Genomic DNA, 24,838 nt, shown 5'->3' on the forward strand with positions numbered 1-24,838 from the left:
CATTTGAGGTAAAATATTCATTTTTGGTTTTCAGTCACCCAATAAAGATGAAACCATGGCACGATTTCCTAAGAATGAGCTCTGAGAATTACATTTTTTTTTTTTTTTTTTTGCCACCGTAACAGAAGTGTTTACCTGTCCTGTGAAAATTATTAAGAGATGTATTTTTATTTGAATAGTCCTTTAGACACGACATGCTGTGTGATGTTTTTTTGTTTTTAAGGAATAATTTGTTCAAGAGAAATTGATGGTCACCAATCACTACGTTGGGATTTGTGCTGGACCCTTTTTTAACACTGATCCAGGGACATTCAACAATCATCTTTTATTTTATTTTTTTTCAGGATTGAAATGCTGAAACATTTTCATATCTCTTCTTAGCTTGCAGACAGGTTGTTTACCGATAGAATAACTGAGAGAAATGGAAGAAAAATGAACCTGCAGTGATTTAATGCAAGCATTTAATCAGTTAATGACTTGTTTATGATTGGTTGACTTTTTGTCTTTGGGTCAAACCATAAGTCTTAATGGACAAAAAAATAAAATAAAAAACAGGCTTTGCAAGGTGTTACAGGTTATTTAAGCTGGTTAAACCTTGTATGAGTTGCTTCAGTGGGAAACATTTTATATATAAAGAAAACCCATAAAAAAAAAATCTTTATCCATTTGTCTTCTCCAGAATGTGTATTTATATCTAATTATTTCTTTATACAAAAAAGCATTTAATTTATTTACTTGGCATGCATTGCTAAATGTTAGCTGTATATACTGCATATAATTTCTTTATGTATTTGTACATAATGCCTCTCTTTTTGACCTTATCTTTGTTTCCCAGTTTTTATGGGAATATTGTGCAATAAATATGCCAGCATTACAATTATATGTTGTTGGTTGTTACTTTGTGCAGCAGCTATCATTATTTATCTATCTGTCCATCTGTGTGTGTTCATCCATAGTTGGGTCTCAAAGTGTGAGATCACATTGAAAATATCAGATTCATAGTCCTATTTCAAGACATTTATACCCAAGGTCAACAGCGGTGTAAAATGGAAAACCCCAAACTAGATTACATCAAAGCAGATAAGTATATTGGGAACACTGAGCATGTGAACTCATGGTAAAGGTCACATTTCCTTTCCTTTCTCAATTTCTAATCATCATGTTATCATGTTTTATTTACTAATAAATATAGTAAGAAACACTTGACAATCATAATCATACATATACACAATAACTACTGCTTTATATTAATAAATATATAATACATAATGCACAACTCTTGGGCTGAGGAGTCTGTTCAGAGATCTATTGGTAACCCACAGTTAACTCACATAAATGATGTACTACACACTTTGTGCTGCAACGTCTACAGTGTGGATGTTATTTTGTAGTCTTTACGAAAGCTGCAAAGTCTGTAAAGAAAGGTGTGACTGTTGGCATGAAGTGTACAACACTCTTCCACACTTCTCTTTTTGGTTCAATAAGTGAGTAAAGTGTAATAAACATTGTTATAGAAGCTTTAAAATGATAAATGATTGGACTATATTATATAACATTGTGTGTAATATGTGGCTACTTACATAACCTGAATGTTAGCTCAGGTTTTGGAACTGAAAGTTGAGGTTATCTTATCCCTGAACTTCCAGAGTAAGTTTCTAAAACCTGCTTTATGAAATACCCCTCTGGTTTCACATCGCTTAGTGATCAGTGTTGTTTAGTATGCACTGGTTTCTTAGTGACTGGTTTTGTGTCCTTCATTTATCACCACAGTTTAGTACGCACTGACCTCATGTCCTTTAAAGATTAGCATAGTGTAGTATGCACTGGTGTATGCACTTTTGTGTCTTATCAGTGTAGTTTAGTTTAGCATTGGTCTCACATCTGTCTGATGAGTGTAGTTTAGTACGCACTGGTCTCGTGTCCCTCATTGATGAGTGTAGTTTAGTACGCATTGGTCTCACATCTGTCTGATGAGTGTAGTTAAGTACGGATTGGTCTCACATCTGTCTGATGAGTGTAGTTTAGTACGCATTGGTCTCACATCTGTCTGATGAGTCTAGTTTAGTACGCACTGGCCTCGTGTCCCTCACTGATGAGTGTAGTTTAGTACGCATTGGTCTCACATCTGTCTGATGAGTGTAGTTAAGTACGGATTGGTCTCACATCTGTCTGATGAGTGTAGTTTAGTACGCATTGGTCTCACATCTGTCTGATGAGTGTAGTTTAGTACGCACTGGTCTCGTGTCCCTCACTGATGAGTGTAGTTTAGTACGAACTGGCCTTGTGTCCCTCACTGATGAGTGTAGTTTAGTATGCATTGGTCTCACATCTGTCTGATGAGTGTAGTTTAATACGCACTGGTCTCGTGTCCCTCATTGATGAGTGTAGTTTAGTACGCACTGGTCTCGTGTCCCTCATTGATGAGTGTAGTTTAGTACGCACTGGTCTCGTGTCCCTCATTGATGAGTCTAGTTTAGTACGCACTGGTCTCGTGTCACTCATTGATGAGTGTAGTTTAGTACGCACTGGTCTCGTGTCACTCATTGATGAGTGTAGTTTAGTACGCACTGGTCTCACATCTGTCTAATGAGTGTAGTTTAGTATGCACTGGTCTCACATCTGTCTGATGAGTGTAGTTTAGTATGCAGTGGTCTCGTGTCCCTCACTGATGAGTGTAGTTTAGTACGCACTGGTCTCGTGTCCCTCATTGATGAGTCTAGTTTAGTACGCACTGGTCTCGTGTCCCTCACTGATGAGTGTAGTTTAGTACGCACTGGTCTCACATCTGTCTGATGAGTGTAGTTTAGTACGCACCGGTCTCGTGTCCCTCACTGATGAGTGTAGTTTAGTACGCACTGGTCTCGTGTCCCTCACTGATGAGTGTAGTTTAGTATGCACTGGTCTCACATCTGTCTGATCAGTGTAGTTTAGTACGCACCGGTCTCGTGTCCCTCACTGATGAGTGTAGTTTAGTACGCACTGGTCTCGTGTCCCTCACTGATGAGTCTAGTTTAGTACGCACTGGTCTCGTGTCCCTCATTGATGAGTCTAGTTTAGTACGCACTGGTCTCGTGTCCCTCACTGATGAGTGTAGTTTAGTACGCACTGGTCTCACATCTGTCTGATGAGTGTAGTTTAGTATGCACTGGTCTCTTGTCCCTCATTGATGAGTGTAGTTTATTATGCACTGGTCTCGTGTCCCTCACTGATGAGTGTAGTTTAGTACGCACTGGTCTCACATCTGTCTAATGAGTGTACATGTAGTTTAGTATGCATTGGTCTCACATCCGTCTGATGAGTGTAGTTTAGTACGCACTGGTCTCGTGTCCCTCATTGATGAGTGTAGTGTAGTATGCACTGGTCTCACATCTGTCTGATCAGTGTAGTTTAGTACGCACTGGTCTCGTGTCCCTCATTGATGAGTCTAGTTTAGTACGCACTGGTCTCGTGTCCCTCACTGATGAGTGTAGTTTAGTACGCATTGGTCTCACATCTGTCTGATGAGTGTAGTTTAGTATGCATTGGTCTCACATCTGTCTGATGAGTGTAGTTTAATACGCACTGGTCTCGTGTCCCTCATTGATGAGTGTAGTTTAGTACGCACTGGTCTCGTGTCCCTCATTGATGAGTCTAGTTTAGTATGCACTGGTCTCGTGTCACTCATTGATGAGTGTAGTTTAATACGCACTGGTCTCGTGTCACTTATTGATGAGTGTAGTTTAGTATGCACTGGTCTCACATCTGTCTAATGAGTGTAGTTTAGTATGCACTGGTCTCACATCTGTCTGATGAGTGTAGTTTAGTATGCAGTGGTCTCGTGTCCCTCACTGATGAGTGTAGTTTAGTACGCACCGGTCTCGTGTCCCTCATTGATGAGTGTAGTGTAGTATGCACTGGTCTCACATCTGTCTGATCAGTGTAGTTTAGTACGCACCGGTCTCGTGTCCCTCACTGATGAGTGTAGTTTAGTACGCACTGGCCTCGTGTCCCTCACTGATGAGTGCAGTTTAGTACGCATTGGTCTCGTGTCCCTCATTGATGAGTCTAGTTTAGTACGCACTGGTCTCGTGTCCCTCACTGATGAGTGTAGTTTAGTACGCACTGGTCTCACATCTGTCTGATGAGTGTAGTTTAGTATGCACTGGTCTCTTGTCCCTCATTGATGAGTGTAGTTTATTATGCACTGGTCTCGTCTCCCTCACTGATGAGTGTAGTTTAGTACGCACTGGTCTCACATCTGTCTGATGAGTGTAGTTTAGTATGCACTGGTCTCACATCTGTCTGATGAGTGTAGTTTAGTACGCACTGGTCTCGTGTCCCTCATTGATGAGTCTAGTTTAGTACGCACTGGTCTCGTGTCCCTCATTGATGAATGTAGTTTAGTACGCACTGGTCTCGTGTCCCTCATTGATGAGTCTAGTTTAGTACGCACTGGTCTCGTGTCCCTCACTGATGAGTGTAGTTTAGTACATGTAGTTTAGTATGCATTGGTCTCACATCTCTCGTATGCATGGTCTCCCATCCGTCTGATGAGTGTAGTTTAGTACGCACCGGTCTCGTGTCCCTCACTGATGAGTGTAGTTTAGTACGCACCGGTCTCGTGTCCCTCATTGATGAGTGTAGTTTAGTACGCACCGGTCTCGCGTCCCTCACTGATGAGTGTAGTTTAGTACGCACCGGTCTCGTGTCCCTCATTGATGAGTGTAGTTTAGTACGCACCGGTCTCGTGTCCCTCACTGATGAGTGTAGTTTAGTACGCACCGGTCTCGCGTCCCTCACTGTTGAGTGTAGTTTAGTACGCACCGGTCTCGTGTCCCTCATTGATGAGTGTAGTTTAGTATGCACCGGTCTCGTGTTCCTCACTGATGAGTGTAGTTTAGTACGCACCGGTCTCGCGTCCCTCACTGATGAGTATAGTTTAGTACGCACCGGTCTCGTGTCCCTCACTGATGAGTGTAGTTTAGTATGCACCGGTCTCGTGTTCCTCACTGATGAGTGTAGTTTAGTACGCACCGGCCTCGTGTCCCTCATTGATGAGTGTAGTTTAGTATGCACCGGTCTCGTGTTCCTCACTGATGAGTGTAGTTTAGTACGCACTGGTCTCGTGTCCCTCATTGATGAGCGTAGTTTAGTACGCACTGGTCTCGTGTCCCTCACTGATGAGTGTAGTTTAGTACGCACCGGTCTCGTGTCCCTCACTGATGAGTGTAGTTTAGTACGCACCGGTCTCGTGTCCCTCACTGATGAGTGTAGTTTAGTACGCACTGGTCTCGTGTCCCTCACTGATGAGCGTAGTTTAGTACGCACTGGTCTCGTGTCCCTCACTGATGAGTGTAGTTTAGTATGCACCGGTCTCGTGTTCCTCACTGATGAGTGTAGTTTAGTACGCACTGGTCTCGTGTCCCTCACTGATGAGTGTAGTTTAGTACGCACCGGTCTCGTGTCCCTCATTGATGAGTGTAGTTTAGTACGCACTGGTCTCGTGTCCCTCACTGATGAGTCTAGTTTAGTACGCACCTGGTCTCGTGTCCCTCATTGATGAGCGTAGTTTAGTACGCACTGGTCTCGTGTCCCTCACTGATGAGTGTAGTTTAGTACGCACTGGTCTCGTGTCCCTCATTGATGAGCGTAGTTTAGTACGCACTGGTCTCGTGTTCCTCACTGATGAGCGTAGTTTAGTACGCACCGGTCTCGTGTCCCTCACTGATGAGTGTAGTTTAGTACGCACTGGTCTCGTGTCCCTCACTGATGAGTGTAGTTTAGTACGCACTGGTCTCCAGTAGCAGCAGCAGCTCGTCATGTGGATGTTGTGAGGCGGCGCTCGCGGCTGAACTGCAGTCATGGGCTGTTGCTGCACGCTTGTGTTCGGAGGATCATATGAACCTCTGATTATTCATGATGTTTTACCGTCAAGAATGGAGAAATTTTCCAGGAACGAAGGATTGTTTTTTTCGGTCAACTCTGGCTGTTTCTGACTCGCGCTTCACTTCAACAACACTTTCATCAGCGACTTCACTTCACCTCACATGCTAACCGAAGCTAACTCAAATCAATGCCAGACGTCCCAAACTCCTCAAGGGGTTAATGATGACATTTTCATTTCATTTCAGTTTTACATTTTACTTTATTTTATCGACACGCGTGAATATATGAAGTTTTTATTCCCGGAAATCAGAGGTTTTAATATGAATTCCTCAGTGGATTTATCGCTGAAGAAAGCGCTGAGAACTCCTCCGACGCGACGAACTGCTGAGGTAAAAACACACAGAAATACTTGATCACAACAGACAAGAGTAAATAACCACTTTAGAATGTCAATAACTCTGAAATATCACACAATGAAGCTTGTAAGTTTCGATTCAGGACTCAATTAAGTAACTTTAGATTGTTACAAAGACTCATGCACGAACTAACATGTCTCGCGCTCGATGTTTGACATTATGTATCATTCTGTGGATGTTTTATTTATCTGTTTGGGATCTCTAAGTGATGTTTTTGTATTCTTTAAGAGTTTATTTATGTAGTTGGATGACAGATGTTCAGCTACTGCACAGACTTGTTCTCAGTGAATTAGTTAAACTGCAGTACTTGATCCAGTACACATTAGCTGAAAGTGTGAATATTTTAAATAAGTTCTGTTTCACGTCTCAAGATGTTTATTAATGACAGAATCAATGAAACTTGACTGAATTCCAGCGGTGCAGTCGGACACTGGAGGCGCGGGCTGTGTCTCAAATCCTAGTGAGCTGACTGACTAGACATCGACTCGCATTTGTGGGCCACGCGGTCTAAAAAACCTACTCAGATAGTTTATATGCTGGCATTGGCTGCCAGACTGGATGACAGTGCTGCCATGACCTCTTTCTAGTGTGAGGTGATGCACACATCTGCATCAAAGCTGAAGAAACTGAGCAACACTACACAACAGCACCATTAGCAATGTGTCCACTTGATTTAAAGTGAATCTGGGTCATTGTATTAAAAGTTTGGCCTAAGACAGCTCAAATATCAGCTCAAAGCACAAAGGTTTGTTTTATTACAGAGCTTGTTCACTGCGTAATGATGACAGGCTTTCTGTGCGTCTTAAAAAGTCTTAAATCCACAAATTCAGGACTTTAAAAATGTCTTAAATCAGAGCAGAAAGTCTTGCGTTTATGATGTCGTAGCAGTTGCATGCTCTGCAATAAATGAATATCTTCCTCAGTGTTATTGTTTTGTTTTCTAATACAAATATCTAAAGAAGATAAGATAGGATAAGCCTTGAGCTTTTTCTTTCAGGAAGATGTATTAGAAAGTAGGTTCTCAGTAATACAGCTCATAATGTGCTCTCTTTAGAGACTGTAGTGACATATTGTGATCCCTTCAATTTATTCCTTAAATGTCCTTTACTTGGTCTTCTCTTGATCCACTTTAATTGCTAGTAAATTCTTTTTAATATTTCCAGCATTTTTTTTTGTGAATTGAAATAAATGTTTTTCTTTACAGAAAGCTGGAAATGATCTACAGTCAAACCAAAAAATATTTAGACACCAGATATGATTTTACATTTTTTTTTTTTTACTAGTGTGTGCAGGTCACTGTAGGCTAGTTAATTTATGTAAGCAAGGATAGGAAAATAAAGTAAACTGTGATGTATTATACCCAAAAATTCAGTGGTCTACCAGTAAAATTGATACAAATGTGGGATCCAAAATGATTCAGACACTTTGACCTGACCGTGTATTGCTTAAGTGTTATCTGAAGTTATCATGATGAATTAGTTCTGACACTTTAACTCTTGGTGACATATTAGCAGGATTTGCAATAACAGAAAGGTTTGCAATGTGCAAAAATAGTGACAATAATAGGGCAGCTGGCTCAAAACTGTGCCACCCTTGTTGTCGAGTTTGATAAAGCAGGCCACTTCCGTGCCATTTTGGGAAGTGAGTGTAAACCAAGAGAAACTGGTTTAGGATTGGTCATCCGTGCTTCACTGAGAGCTTTCTGCCGCTCTCACAGCCTCTCATGTCTTTCTCCAGAACAGCGAGTGTGTGTTTACAGTGTGTGCAGCGCTTCTTTCCGATTCTCTGAGTGCAGTGAAAGCTGCGGATCAGACGAACAAACACAAACTGCACCAGCTCTCATTGCTCTGATGCTGTGTCTCTAGATGGGTCCAGATGGGTGTGTCTAGTATTACATAAGAGCAAAACAAATAATCCTAGTCTCTATTTCCATAGCATTATGCCGCCCACCTCGTCCCTCAGGCTGCTTTGCCTGATGGGAGTTTGACGGTGTGCTCAGATGTGCTGAACTGCTGAAGACAGGACAGACTCAAAACACACGTTGTGGCGCTGATAAAATCCTGAAAATTTCAGTTGTACTAAACCCTTTATGGTCAGGAAACCCTCAGTGATAATTTACTCTTACGTGCTTTCTTGTAGCTTAAGGAGTTTTGCGCAGATATTTAGAAACAACAGAGGACCTGTGAAGTTATTGTGAGTGTACATTTGAACTGATGTTGCTTGTAAACATTTTAATAGCCTAGATGGCTCACCATTCAGTTTAAAGTTTACGTGTTTTTCCACAAATGCTGGACAGTATTTTGCGGTAATGTAAAACGTTTAATTGCCAGATAATGGTTCATAACATTGTATTACAAAATCAGCATGATTTTTATTTTTCTCATAATTATAACAGTGATTAAGCATATGCTTACTACAGTTTGTACTCTTAAGGGTGGTTCAGAGTCAGACTACACAGTCCTTTGTAGGTTACGACAGTCACTGTGTCAGATTATGCGATTTTGACTCCTAAAATCTTGTCGCGTCATGAACAAGAAACATGACAGACTTCACGTTGCCTCCAGACATCATAAATGCAGGAGTTTATTCGCAAAAGCTCCACCAACATTTCCTTTATTGTAACATTCCACCTTGCAGGATTGATATCATTGCAAGGTCAAATAAATAGATAAATAATACAAATAAAAAGCATAAAATGTATTTGAAGCAAAAGAGAATTGTCTTTGTGAAATTATGCAACATAAAAATACATAAAAGCAGACGTGCTGCATGAGACGCAGATCCACTCTCTGACAGCAGGCGGCACTTATGGAACTGCAGCGATACAGCGTTTATTAACACAGGTTTAAAGGGGGCATAACACACACAGTTTCACCCAATCTCATGTTAATCTTGAGTACCTATCAAGCAGTACTGCATCCTTCATATCTCCAGAAAGTCTTTAGTTTTATCACATTTATAAAAGAAAGATAAATCTTTACGATTCTCTCCGGAAAAAGCAGAGCTCCTGGAGGCGCGCCGTGGGCGGAGCTATAGAGCGATGAGCACTTGAGCACCGAATGCCTACAAAACAGACTTTTGATCACTGATCTATAATAGAGATCATATATAGATCAGTGCTTTACCGCTCCATCTTTCAGTATCAAACCATGTGCAAATCCAGCGTCGAACTGGGCCTTGTTTATAAAATGTTTGTCAACGACACGCTTGTGAAACTCCATTGCTGCCCCAGAAAAACAAACTGTATCCACTACATATTTACATAACGCACGGTTCTTTAGGAAGAGCATTTTCAGGGAGAACTGCCAATATAAGGAGTTCCACACTCATCTACGTCATGAAGAACAACGATCGGAAAAAACTCTCCGAAACTTGTACGAACACGGAAGTAAGACTTTTGGTACAGAAATACTCGGTCATACGTCCAAATTGTTTTTTGAAACTTTGTCCAGAATCCAACTCTTTAACAGTGTAAACAACTCTGAATGCATGGAACAGCATTGTACCCCCCCCTTTAATATGCATTATACAGAGACAAAATGAAAAGAAAAACCATCTAAACTTTCCTGAAGACAGTCAGTTTACTCGGAGACACATTTATATAAACTCCTACTCCCAACTGATTCGTTTAACATCTCGACCAACTTCAATCGTCACATATTTTAATCGATTTTAACAGGCTCAGAGTTCATCATTACATCCCTATCAAGGGCCTATGAAATCTGTTGTATTTTTGCTCAGATTCTGTTTTATTGTTCTCAAAGCATCACGTGTGCTTCAGTGTGTGTAGTCGCCCAAACTGAGACACGCATTATATGGTAAGTTCCATTTTTATGACTGGATTCTGTGATTCCATCCGCATTTTCCGCATTGTGGGGTCAAAAGGCCCTTAAAATTTTTCAGAGCCCACTTTGAGAACCCCTGGTGTAAGAGACTGAAGACGGTTTGTCCTCTCACACTCAGCGGGGATGCACAGAAACCCCATCAGCCCATTACACTTGGCATTAACATGCGACCTGTATCAGGATGTTGTCCACATACACATTGAAAAGACAAGTGTAAACACGCTCCTGATTGGAATGTTGTCCAGTGAATTTCAGGACCATTGTACATCATACCGAATGCCAATATGACAATTCTTGTACTGACACTTCAATAGAGTAACTAACAAATATTCAATGAATACACCTGTGAATTAATTTGATTAAAATTGTAGGCATTCATTTTTTACGGTTTTGTTGATCCACACATTGTGTGTGTTTCAGGCCTTTTAGAACAAGAAAACAATGAATCACTTCCTGATGTGACAGAAAAGCCATGAGTCAAACTCATTCAGCTGCTTGTCATGTGACTCTGGACTAATAGAGATTTCTCATATTGAGCATGTTTGAAGCTCAAGAGCTGTCGGAAGGCTAAAAATGGAATTAGAACTTACATGTTAAATGTCAGAATTTCAGTTTGAATATATTTACAGGTAAAAACTACTGGTTTGTCCATTAGGCTTAAGAGAGCAGAAGCAACTAGAAACAAAATCAAGCATTGCATCAAACTGTTTATTCAAAGCAATGAAATACATGACTGTCTGTTCAAATTTATTTTCTATGATAATATTGTAATTGTTGTTTTAATGATGTGCGAGCTGATATTATTGAGTATGTCACTCACTTTGACAAAAACAAACAAATACACATCTTGAGAGTCCAAAAACATTCACTGAGTGATGAAGACTATTAGAATGCAGTTTGAATGCATGTTTAATGCAAGAGTGCCGTTTTAGCAAATGCGATATTGATTTTATACAACAGTTCAACAAACACAAAGCTAATATTGAATGAGTTATATTTAAGACACAGTATTGTCTGATTTTCTTCTGTTGCTAACTAAAATAGCATCTGTGCATCTCATGTCCCGTTTACACATGCCCCCGGTTTTCGTTTTAAAACGCATAATTTTTGCTACGGTTACGCCTATCGTTTACACAACTCAGGCGTTTTCGACCCTCGAAAACGGAGACTTTTGAAAACGCTGCAGACCCCGTTTTAGTTTGAAAACTCCGGGGTTGCGTTGCAGTGTAAATGTACCAAAACGCTCTGCGTATCCTTGACGACCGTGTAAACAATAATAATCATGCGCATTGTTGCACCCATAGATGTATAGGTAGATTATAGATAGATAGAAATAATAAGGAATCTACCTATTCTACCTGTACCTGCATGAATGGTCACGTGACATGCGTTTTAAGGTTGTGTAGTGTAAACGGAGATCGTTTCTGAAACGCAGTGGAAACGGCAGTGTAGACAAGGATCATTTTCATTCTAAAACGACGTTTTAAAACGAAAACGCACCGGTGTAAACGGGTCCTCAGGGCAACACTGCAGTGTTTCGTTCCTGAATGAATCTGATTTTGAAAGAATCATTTGGGTCAGTGATTCAGTGATCCATTCATGAAGTAGGGCTGGGTTAGGGCTGGGCGATATATCGAACGATATGATCATGCGTATCTAGTCAGTAAAGCCGGTTCCCTGATTAGCGCTAAATCGCCATCACCTGCTTTCAGATGGAGCGGCATTTAATAGACAGAGCCGTAGTTCACTGACAAGGTACGCTATATCGCGTTCGTTATCCCAGATGAATCGCCTTCGATAATGAACGCGATATTGCGTAGCTTTTCAGTGATCTACGGCTCTGTCTATTAAATGCCGCTCCATTTGAAAGCAGGTGATGGAGATTTAGCGGTAATCAGGGAACTGGCTCTACTGACGAAATGCACGTAACAATTGCATGCGATATATCGCCCAGCCCTATCATGAAGAGTCACTTGCTTCATTTCTAAATGAATCAGCCGTTTTTAATGATTTGTTTAAATGCATGATTCAGTGAATCACTCATGAAGGCAGGGACTTGCGGCCACCTACTGGTGGTTTAAGTGTCCTATTTATTTAGCCATGAAAGGCCTAAATCAGCCAAAGTACCAGCACAAAAACACACTCAGCAAAATACTGTTTAGTTATTGTTATAGACAAAAATCCATTTTTGTCAACATCGCAACTTCACTCCATTTGTGGTTAAAGTATTCCAGTATGTTTTGAAATATCACGAAGTTCTGTTCAGAACTTCTATTAAACGAAAAACAAATACACAATACTAGAAGCATAGTTTTAACGTGGTTTATTAGAACACTACAGTTAGCCCACGTCTATATTAAATGACTGTTTAACTCGCTTGTCTGTGCAGCGTCTCTCTTCTATGAAGCTGAGGGTTGTAGTTACTTCACAAACAGAGAGAATGTGCTGTAACTTTTCAGTTTTAAGCTCATAAATCACAAGACAGCGCTGACCATGATTTTCTGCACTCCTGAATGTTTCTATGTGCGCACATCGGTTATGTGAGAGCTTGTGTTTCATGTTGAAGAAATGAAGACAGTCAGAAATGTTATTATTGTATTTTTACAGTTGTGTTGCACGTCAGATTGATCCTGTAAACTGACTCCATGTATGTTCATAATCTGCTGGTAAAGGACAAAACCAACATGAGAGGACAGAGAACGAGGTCATACCTGAAATGTTAGTTATGAATTGTTTTGATCTCGAGGCATGCTGGGAATGTGAGCGGCTCTTTCTTACATACCTTTGTGGAGTCCTTATGAAACATTCACCAGTTTCCCATTAACTACCTCACTACCTAATCAAACTCCAAAAAACCCAAACATATTATTACATTAATGTGATAGTTCGGTTTGCACAGAGTAAAACTTGATCTAACTCAGGTCAATTTTGAATATTGTAACACTACAAGGTGTTTTAAGAGAGATAATGTTGTGAAAATTTTTTTTTTTGTCTAAATAAAAACACTTACCTTTATTTTGTTCCATATCCATATGACTTTGGCCGAATGATTCATCCGTCAGTCTGTAACATGTTCATACATTTAATTAAATGGTGAATGAGAAAGTCTCTCTGTTTGTCAAATGTATTTATGTGTATTGTAAGAAAAATTGTGCAATAGTAATACAGCCGTGATACTAATATAGCTGTTTGACATTTTCAAAAGCTGAAGTGATTACCGTATTATATGTACTTATTTAATGTTATCAGTTGATTATTAGTGCTCCTTTAGGGGCCCTTCAGTAAAAAATTTTTTTAAAGAACTTATTTTTATTCAGCAAAGACATTTATAATGTTACAAAAGATCTCTATTCCAAATAAATGATGTTCTTTTGAACTTTGTTCATCAAAGAATGTTAAAAAATAAAATGCATTGTGGTTTCAACAAAAATATGAAGCAGCTGTTTTCAACAGTGATCGTCAGAAATGTTTCTTGAGCAGCAAATCATAATATTAGAATGATTTCTGAAGGATGATGTGACAGTGAAGACTGTAGTAATGATGCTGAAAATTATTTTAAATTATAATAATATTTAACAGTTTGATTATTCATATGATGTTCTGCAGGTCAGTAAAGGAGCATCAGGTTGCCTCGAAAGGCAAAGACTCTTATTTTGAAACGGTTTTTCTCATTGACTTTGATAATAGAAAAAAAAAATACTATGGAAGTCACTGGAGACCAGCAACTGTTTGGTTAGCCACATTCTTCAAAATATCTTCTGTGTTCAGCACAAGAAAGAATTTTTATTTTTGGCTGTCCCTTAACGTTAATAAACAACAAAACACAAAGAGAAAACAGTGTTCACAGTGTTTTTCACTGTGAAAGCGAAACTAATTTGTTTGGCCTTCCGAAAGAGGACGATATCCGCTTCATCATGCCTGGAGCTGATCCGTGCTGGTCGCTGAAGCGGCGTCCACATGTGGGTCGTCACATGTGGTTGCTGCAAGACCAAGGTTCTCAACCCGGCCGCGGCTCACTCAGGGCCGCGGTGTGTGACGCTGTTTCGTTGAGAAAGCGAAACTACTTTGTTTGGCCTTCCAAAAGAAGACACGACTAGAAAACACGTTTATATCACGTTTATAATGGGTTTTATGTTTATGTCTCGTCGCTCCGGCCGGACAGGGCATCACAATATATTAAGAGGCGTAACATTTCCGTCACATGCTTGAGGCATTCGGCCAATCACAACGCGCAAGATAGCTGGCCAATCACAGCACACCTCGCTTTTCAGAGAAATGAGCCTTGTGAAAATCGACGCGTTTCAGAAGGCGGGGCATAGATGAGAAACAATAATGTAAAGTATGTGGAAAATAATGTGTTTATTTAACCTTAAACCACATAAACACATTTCATTACACCAAAAAATGTTCTTTTTAGCAGCATCTTATGACCCCTTTAATAAGAATCAATGTATAAATGATGTATATAGTGTTTTATGTTTATTCAGTTTCTTGAATGCTACTGATAAATACACCTACTGTACCTGAAAAATAAAGCACTGTATATCTTTGTTCTTATTTTTTAATAACAAAGATAAAATAATGACAGATTTTTATCTACTGCCACTTTGGCCTAAATATCTGCCATTCTTTTTTACCTTGCAAGGGTTTGTTTTTTTTAAATAGGGAAATTAGTTTGGCTGTACTGCTCAGACAACTTGCAAAATAGCAAAACCAACATGACAAAGAACCGTGATAAAACCGTAAATATACCATGAAAAAAATGCAACAGTTTGCTCTATGTTGTGACATGAATTATATGTATTGCATCACAAAACCATCTATATTAATGCCATGCAATGTTTTGCACAAGTGCTTTCTCTGATCGAGACAGGATCGATCCTGAGATCTTAAACTACACCACTGCAGACAGTTTAGAAGGCATGCTTCATGTGACGGTGATCTGCCCGGGCCTGACCGTTGGACTGAGGGTGTATTGCTGCAGTGGGAGCATACTGCCACAAGTCACAGCACGTTAGGAGTGTGTGATTTTTGCATGTTCTGTTTCCCGTTCTGTTCCTGTGGCCCACGGCTCTGTAGCATCTGCATTGTCAAAAATATAGATTTTTTGATGCATACAGCTACTGAAATATTTGAAACTGATTCAGTACTCATTTTGTGCATTATTGAAACACACTGATATCAGCTGCTCTTTCTTGCTCTCACACACTTCATTTAATTTCAGCAGTTTTCTGCATGTCTCTCATTTACTGTAATTACATGTAATATATCGGTCTCATATCGGCTAGATTGATTTCTCAATATCGGCATCAGCATCAGCCATTAAAAACCCTATATCGGTCGAGCACTAGTTTAAATGCAGAATTCTTCTCCTGAGTGAAAGTTGTAGAAACCAGACAGTTAATGAGGTGATATTGTTTCAAATGTTCCCTGACTTTGATGGCACGATGCAGATGTAAATATATGTTCATTAACAAAAACAGTGATATCTGTAAAAATTGTAACAACCTCATATTTATTTATTTATTTATTTACAGGGACTGTTTGAGTTAGGACTCTTTTATTAAAATAAAACATTGGTCATCTATAGTACCACACAATTAGATCATGTAGATCACCACACACAGCACCTCTCTACCACGGTAAAATCTAACGTGTTTGTACGGAAAACAATAGCCTGAATACGCACAAATGCTATGGCTCATTAACAACCATTACTCAGTTAATACATTTAACATGTCTACGTTAATACAATTCTGTATGAATATCCCACATTTCTGCCACAATAGCATGGTGCAGTTAGTGCTTCTACAGTAAATCCTGGTAAAAAGGATTTTACGGATTGTTCAGATATTGCCATACTGATGGTCATAAATATGACGGATGAGCAGGTTTTCACCGTTACGTCTGCAGATGAAGAGAGATTGTGTAACTTTCTATCTTCACCATGGCTTCACCAAGGTTTGTGTTTTCCGTTTGGTTTAGCGTGGCAGGGCTCCTGCCCTCTTGACTTTCCGTGCCACACCGCACTTTCCTTCCATCTGCACCGTCGTCACTTATTTCACTCATTATGTGCTGTCTCAGGGTGTTCTGGGTGCTTCCTTACTGGTCCAACTTCTGCTTTCAGTGTGCATATGTGGGATTTTTGACCTATTTTACGGTCCAGCAGGCAAAACTGGTGCTTCTGATTACATAGTAAAGTAACAGCAGCAAAAATAAAAAGCTTTTGCAATTCGTGTTGGTATTCTTTTCACAATTAAGTGGTATTTTTTGAAAACCTCCCACTGATCACATTTGTAACGCCAGTCATTCTTAGTTCTGCATATTGTCTTTCTAACCATGCATAACCATTGTTATACAAAAACAGGATTATAACCTGTTATTACAACATTGGTTTAATCACCAAAACACAACTGTGTGACCTTCTTTTAATTTACTACATTCCTTTAATCAGTTCATTCAGTAGCGAACAATGTTTTCACATGTTTCAACACGTTTCAGATATAATTTACAAATTACAAATCTCTCTCTCTCTCTCTCTCTCTCTCTCTCTCTCTCTCTCTCTCTCTCTCTCTCGCTTTCTCTCTCGCTCTCTCTCTCTCTCTCTCTGTCAAGTTCAAGTGCAACTATACCTCAAATAACCATATACAAATATAAATGTGTGTGTGTGTATACACAGATACCTCACTGGACCAGATATATATAAAAGCAAATATAAAAGATGTAATCAAACTAAACATCATTTTGATTATACAGGCATTTAAAGGAATAGTTCACCCAAATATGAAAATGTGCTGAAAATGTTTGTTTCTTCATGGAGACATTTAGCATTACATCTCTTGCTTTGTTTATTGCAACCACACATATTTTCATTTTAGAGGATGTTAACTGATGGACTGGATTACTTGTGGATTATTGTGATGTTTTTATCAGCTGTTTGGACTCTCATTCTGACGGCACCCATTCACTGCAGAGCATCCATTGCTGAGACACTGATGCAATGCTACATTCAAAAAAGATATATTCATGCAAAACAGTGCAAGACAACATTCAGGGCATGAGGAATATCTGATCAGCCAATCACAATACAGATGCAGAGCGAAGAGAGCGTCAGGTGTGGCTCACTGATGTGTGTGTGTTTGTCTTGTTTAGGACTTGAACACCATCTACACTCATCTGTACCACATGGATGTGCTGTGTCACCTCAGAGAACATCAGCTCAGGTGAGTCTGACCTCAGCATCACGACCTCCTGTGATCAGTAACAGACCGCAGACACACATGGCATCAAATGGTGCTTAAGAAAATGATGTCCGTCAAATTTAGGACAGCAAACTAAATATTATATGGTCACACTTTAGTTTAGGAAACAATTTTTAGTATTAACTAGTCTCAATAAACTCCTAATTTGCTGTGTATTTTATAGTTAGTAAGGTAGTTGTTAGTTTAGGTATGGGGTGGATCTAAAATATGATCATGCAGAATAAGACATTAATATGTGCTTAATTACTAATATACAGCCAATATGTTGGTAATATATGCTAATAAGCAATTAGTTAATAGTGAGAATTGGTCACTAAAGTGTTACTTACATGAGTTTTATTTTATATTAATTGTATATTCATTAAGGTTTGCGATTGATGCAACCTAAAATTTAGGCAAAATATCTTCAAATACAGTTTAACACCCCCTACCATCAATCAACATCATAAACTGAGAAAAAGAAAAAATAACTCCAGAATGTAAAGATAATAATTAAAAACACGACTTGAAAATCACTAGAACTGCAATTATGTATAAATAATGAAATTATTATATTGATTTTCATAGCTGAAAAGGTCTCTGAGGTGGGACAGATCAAAATCAGTTTTAGTAAATACCGGCTAATTCTCGTGAAATATTATTACAATTTCCAATAACTGTTTTCTATGTGAATATATTGTAAAATGTAATTTATTTCTGTGACCAAAGATGATGTGCAGCTGTATTTTCAGCATCTTTACTCCAGTCTTCAGTGTCACATGATCTTCAGAAATCATTCTAATATACTGATTTATTATCAATGATGAAAACAGTTGTGCTGATGCATTGTGGAAATGGCTTGATTTTTTTGATACATATAAAGTTCAAAAGTACAGCATTTATTTGAAATAAAAATCTTTTGAAACCTTATAAATGTCTGTGCTGTCAATTTTTATTGAATGCATCCTTGATGAATAAAAAAAATAACGTTAATGTGCATTCACTTTTTAAGCTAATTATGGGGTTGATTCACAGCATGACGTGAGTTCAGTTGTTCTAGATGGGAGGCCGTGGAGAGCAGATCAAACACTCCCAGACATCATCACTCTCAGACTTCTCTCTGTGTTACAGGTCCATGTGTATGACGGCCAGGTACGAGCGCTATGAGGCCAACCACGTTCTCTTCTAGTGAGTACATCTCTGCATGTTAGTAGTGTTGAAAGCACATACTGATATTGTCTTTAACTGAAACTGAAACCTTAAAAAACATTTTACTACTTTAAAATAAATAAAAATGAACTGAAATAATATATATATATAATTAAGATTATATATATCTATATATATATATATATATATATATATATATATATATATATATATATATGTGTATATATATATATATATATATATATATATATATTATATATATATATATATATATATATATATATATAGCTAGTTGCCAAGGCAACATAAACTTAAAAAAAAGTAAAAAAAAAAAAAATGTAACTCTTTCCCCGCCAGCATTTTTTAAAAAATTTGCCAGCAATCGCCAGAGATTTTGATGATTTTCACTAAAATTTGATGGCCTACAGTATATTTTGCTGTGTGAGGATTTAAATATGTAATACACCAAAATAAAGATCAGAGCCTCTACTTTTAAACAAAAAAAGTAACAGTTTTATTCTAGCTTAAAGCATTCTTTTTTTATCAACACTTGAATATAAGTAGGTTTCATAAAAATGTGTAATTTTGAGCAAAAAAGTGAGAAAATCAAATTTTTATCAAAAACTACACCTGGATAATATTCAGTATGATTATCAAAGCATAAATCCAGTAAATTGCTTCCATCAACACCTCCAAAGCTTGCACAGCCATATACCACTTCCATTTCACTCCGTAACATTATGCACTTTTCATTTATATGCTGTCTATTGCTGATAATCGCATTACTTTTTTAATATGCATCTGTTTACGTAAGAGATTGCTCGTTTCTCCATCCTGTTCACGTGTGTTTTTGTTCGGGAGGTTTTGTACTCGTTCAGAAGATGTGTAATAGCGCCCCCGAGTGTGTAACAGTGAAAACACGAAAAGCCGTAAAAACTCGTCAATGGCGGGTAAAGAGTTAAAGGGATACTCCACCCCAAAATGAAAATTTTGTCATTAATCACTTACCCCCATGTCATTCCAAACCCGTAAAAGCTTCGTTCATCTGCGGAACACAATTTAAGATATTTTGGATGAAAACCGGGAGGCTTGTGACTGTCCCATAGACTGCCAAGTAAATAACAGTGTCAAGGTCCAGGAAAGTATGAAAGTCGACGTCAGAATACTCCATCTGCCATCAGACGTGCAATCTGTGTTATATAAATAATGGATACTAATGTACCAGCGCAGCAGGCGTCCTGATGTGACCTGTGTTTGTGTTCCAGTGCTAACAGCATCTCCACGTGCTGGTTCGTCCTGCTCTCGGGCTCAGTGCTGGTCAAGGAGCACATGTATCTGGCGCGATGCTGGTATGTACCTCACCTCGCTCTTCCACACGTGTGTGAGCTGACCAATGAAGCGTGTCTGACTGCATGGTGAAATGATGATGTCACAGGCGTAATGTGTGTCAGCCAATGATGAGGCTCAGACGGCAGGAGCTTCACTTCCTCAGCATGCCTCTCGTTTCTCTTCACTCAATCCAGCGCCAGAAAACTAGTACTACATTCAGAAGGCACAGCCAACTACAGCTGTACACTAGTAGACTAACTCTTGTTTAAGGTTTTATTTCAGCCACCGTTTATATTTCATGTTTTTATATATTTCAACAACAAATTAGAGTAGAAAAGTAATCACTATTAAAAAATTGACATAATATATGTGCAATTTAAATGTTTGTACAACTCAGTTTTTGTTTTGTTGAATAGTTTGAGTTTGACTTTTGAATAATTAATTGATTATTACATAGAAATTATTTTAGGTTTCCGTTTGCAGCAAAATGCATCCTGAATTTTTGGTTTCTGTTTCGGCCCGGAATTTTAATTTCGATGCATCACTATTTAAAAATGTTTTCTTCACATTGTGTCACAGTTGCAAAATATCAAGCTTAGCAAGTTAAAAACAAACATAACAACTACTATTAAAAATAAAAACATATTGTAACAACTGCTCTGTAAAATAAAAACAAATGTTTTATGATAAGTAAATGAATCATTTTGCTCTACAAATGATTTTACTTTAATAAAATCACAATATTTATGTCTTAATTTCTTTATTTGAGAGAGTTAAACCCTCAAGCTTTTATTTTAGCAGGCAATAAAAGAATATCCACAAAAATTTTAACAAATAAAACGCAAAAAAAATCTGCAATCATCTGTTCACGCATATTGGATTATATAAATTATATAAATGTGAAAAACCATAACTGGCTCAAGCTGCGTTCTCAAATGCGTATGAAACTCCCAGCACATGCAGCGAACAAGCAGCGAGTCTATATACTTATTAAAATACTCACTGCTGTCAGAGAGAATAGAGTATCAATACTGCACAAAATGAGCACTGAAACACTTTCAATTATTCAATCAAAATGTTTTTGAATTCTACAAGTAGAGTGAGAAGGCACTGAAGTGATTGATTTGTTTGTTTGATTTGTTTTTCACATTTGTGAAGCCTCATGGCTGGAGTGTTTGTGTTCATTGTGGGTGTGTTTTGTCCTGAAACATAAAGGGAAGTGTGTGTGTGGGTGTGTTTGTCCTGTGTGTTTCCTGACCTCTGCAGTGGCAGTAAGGAATGCGGAACTCGTGTCGCTAGAATTTTCCAGCTGTGTGTGTCATGAACACATACAGACGGGAAGCAGCCCTCACCCTGTGACCAGACCCTGTACACACACACACACTCTCGCAAGAAGACCGGGAAGTTTCCCTTCAGGATTTCAGAATTCATGCCTCTTAAGTTTCAGGGCATGGAAATCATGATTTCTCAGAAACAAGACGTTGTTCTGCAGGACAAAAGAATCTGAGTGGAAATAATTCGGATGCTTCGAGCCGGTTTGGCTGCATTGCTTTCGCTCTCTGGTTGAAGCCGTTTGTCTCACGTCATGGATTAGCGACTCTGATCTGAAGACGCTGGGCTCCTGTAGCAGCACCTGATTCATTCTGAAAGGACTGTTGGAGGTGTGAGTGAGCTGTACGTCTCGCAGTCTGTGTCAGCATATCTCACTGTGAGTAACAGCGGTTTTTCTGTGACTTCTGAACTCAGATCTCACGTGTCGTGTAGTTTTAACTGCAGTCGCTGGCTGGTGGTGGTTTGTGGGTTCAGTGTCAGCACTCTGTGTTGTCATGGACTCACGGCTTTGTCATGTTTTAACATCCTCGGTGTCAGGAAGAGAAAGTTCAGCTCAGACTCACTTCTGCTGATGTTGAGCACGCTCAGCTCTCTGGCAGCTTTGTGTTAATGTGTTCGGGGCTTATTTTATATATGAAATGATGATATACCAAAACATAATTTTGTTTTGTGCACAAATTTGTGCCACAGTGTTACTAAGGTGTTTTCTTCCCGTCTGGTGGTAAATGAATCCCTCCTGATCTTCTGCCCTCCTTCAGTGTGTGTCTGTTGGATTTTTCACCTTTTTTTTAGTCCAGTGTGCATCTGATCACTTATTAAATGTGTCTTGGATCACAGAATCCAGTCATAAACTTCTAATTTACCGTATAACACAGAATGTCACTGAATAGTGTGGACTTGTGTCTCTGAATATTAAACTGCAAAAAGGGTGCTTCTGAAATCTGAAGTCTGCATGTTCTGCGTGTCTCTGTTTGAACAACCACTTGTTCGTCATTGTTTCGTCTGCTACTCAAACTCAAACGCACGTGGAGCTTGTTTGTGTCTCGTTATATGAACACATCTCCAGAGCTGCTCTGAGAGTCAAACACACTGAAACTCAAAGATCTTCACCACAACCCACCAAATTAAAAGTTTAATTTTACTGGAATAAATTAATAATAATAATAATAATAATAATCATTACAGTTAATATTACAGTTCACTAAATTATTATTTTAAGAATATCACACTTTTTTCTTGTTTTAATTTAAACAGTAAACTTTTTAATACTGATTTAAATTGTTAATGTTTTATGGCTTTATTTGATGACCACAGTTTTTGATAAATTTGAATTGAAAAATAAAATTTTTCATAGAGCCATATTATTGTAAAAATTGTTACAAATTATAACATTTTTAAAGTTGTAGTGATTCAATTTATTAGACATGCTTTTTGGCATAAACATTTAACATTTAATTAAACCATTTAAACATAATCTAGAAAATTAAAAATGGAAAACATGGAATTGTGGAACAATAAAACGGAATTAGGGGAAAAATAGAACATTAATACTTTTTTAAAAACTTTTAATAAATTGTTGTTTAAATTCATTATTTCAATTAATTAGCTTTTTGATTCCTAAAATTTAATTGGTAACACTTTAGTTTAGAGACTAGTTATCACTATTAACTAGATGCTTATTAGCATGCATATTACTAGCATATTAACTGTTTATTAGTATTTATAAAGCACATATTAATACTTTATTCTTCATGAGCATATTTTAGATCTTTTAATTCTACCCCGTAACTAAACTAACAACTACCTTGTTAACTATTAATAAGCAGCAAATTAGGAGTTTATTGAGGCAAATGTTGTAGTTTACAGTTAGTTAATCATTAGAACTGGACCTTAAAATAAAGTGTGACAATTTAACCATCAAAAAAAAATAAACAAAAAATAAAAACAAAAATAAAAACAAAAAAAAACCTAAAAAAAAACCTAACTAACTAACTTACTAAATAAAACTGATATCATAGGGCGCTAGTAAAGTATGCTTAACAACAGTAATTCATGTGTGGAGCTTGTAATGAACTCCAGTCCTAGTGAAGGCTGAGCTAGTAAACCGCAGTAAAGCATGATGTGGAGCTTCAGGAGAGTTTGCATTCGCTGACACTGGCACTGGAGCCGCAGTACTTGTATTCGTCCACCGAGAGGAGCGCATGAGCTCGCAGCTCTTCCCTTCTTCTGTCAGCAGGGTTCAGTCTCACTCCAGTGTGAAGACATGTCAAAGCAGACCTGACCTCTGACCCTCTCTGGCTTCGCTCACACAGTAATGACGCTTCTGCACCGTGATCTGAGAACACAAACTGAGAGTCCATTCCTGCACACAGTTTGGTGTTCGTTTGCTTATATATTTTGGCCAGAAAAAAAAAAAAAAAACATGATGTGTTCCTGTCTAATCGGACGGTTCTTGTTCAGAATGAGCAGGCTTTGTGCCAATACTCTAAAGTCTGACTACAATCACTGAATGACTGTTATACTGAAAACCATGTGTTCCTGGAGTGAATGAATGTGTTAAATGTGTCAGTTTGTGTGATTTATCCAGAGAGGTTCATGCTTTAATTCCCTCTCTTTGGTTCTCTGCGTCACTGCAGTTTCGGGACGCAGCGTGGAGGAAGACGAGGCTGTGAATGCATCACTTTAGAGCCGTCCGAGATGATTGTGGTGAGTGCCAAATCCTCTCACACCACGCGTCTGCTGACGTCCACTCACAACATGCTTTCTTAACACACATGCCTGATCTTCACACTCTGAAACCACTTTCCCTTTTCACCTAGGGCTGCAGATGTCAACTAATGTCAGCTAGTAATTGTCAGCAGTGTTGGGGGTAACTCATTACAAGTTACGTAATCAGATTACTTTTTTTAACTAGTAAATATTGCAATGCATTATTGTAATGCATTACTTTTAAAAGTAACCTTCCCCAACACTGGTTGTCAGAATCTGTTCAGTCATTGTTTTACATTACTGTTTTAGTTGAGGCAGTCTTTTTAGCCTGTAGTGAAACGTTAAGATGAGAAACGTTACAGTTATAATATCAAACAATGACAAATCTGAAAAAGTAGCACCACCACTTGGATGTCGGAAGATTATGACTCGTTATTACTAAAGGAGAATTCCTACAAATAATTATGCAATAAGCTGCATGTCTTTTCATTGCTAATGTTTCACTCTGTGTGTTTATTAAATCCTTACAGTAGTTTTTTAATGACAAAAAAGGGTTTGCACTGGCACAAGCTGTTAGTAGATCTGACCCCAAGTGTTTAAAAAATACACTTTGTAATAATGACAAATAAAAATCACTTTAAAGTGCATTTTAAATAATCGTTTTAAAAATCTTTTGTTTTATACTTTAAAGAAGTACACTTATTATTATGATGTGTTGACATACTAAAGCACGCGTAATGTACTTGACTGTAATTTTAACTGCAGTGTGTTAAACATACTAAATTGCAACTTCATTAATTTAAACACATGACATAGAAGTTCCATTAGAAATTATATTATAGTATGTTTTACTTTACTGTAAATGTTTGTAGACAATAAACGTTATTATAAAACTACATATAAAGATGCATTCCTGGTTAAGTGGTTAAAA

The 24,838-nt window shown here is 38.2% G+C and overlaps 1 protein-coding gene across 9 annotated transcripts in view; it reads left to right on the plus strand.

The window, feature by feature from the left end:
* Positions 1-5,743: 5,743 nt before the first annotated feature.
* Positions 5,744-24,838, plus strand: part of LOC109052413 (rap guanine nucleotide exchange factor 6-like) — an 80,698-nt gene continuing 61,603 nt past the window's right edge. For 3 of the 9 annotated variants that reach the window (XM_042711299.1, XM_042711294.1, XM_042711293.1), the window contains exons 1-5: positions 5,745-6,254; positions 17,279-17,349; positions 18,499-18,555; positions 19,803-19,886; positions 23,835-23,904. In XM_042711299.1, the coding sequence (XP_042567233.1) occupies positions 6,027-6,254; positions 17,279-17,349; positions 18,499-18,555; positions 19,803-19,886; positions 23,835-23,904 (510 nt within the window). In that variant the 5' untranslated portion in view covers positions 5,745-6,026. Of the gene's footprint in view, positions 6,255-17,278; positions 17,350-18,498; positions 18,556-19,802; positions 19,887-20,853; positions 21,575-23,834; positions 23,905-24,838 lie in introns of those variants that run through there. The other 6 variants (XM_042711296.1, XM_042711295.1, XM_042711291.1 and 3 more) reach the window with 5 other exon arrangements.

The sequence above is a fragment of the Cyprinus carpio genome, chromosome A21 (assembly GCF_018340385.1).
Source record: "Cyprinus carpio isolate SPL01 chromosome A21, ASM1834038v1, whole genome shotgun sequence".
Taxonomy (NCBI): Eukaryota; Metazoa; Chordata; class Actinopteri; order Cypriniformes; family Cyprinidae; genus Cyprinus; species Cyprinus carpio.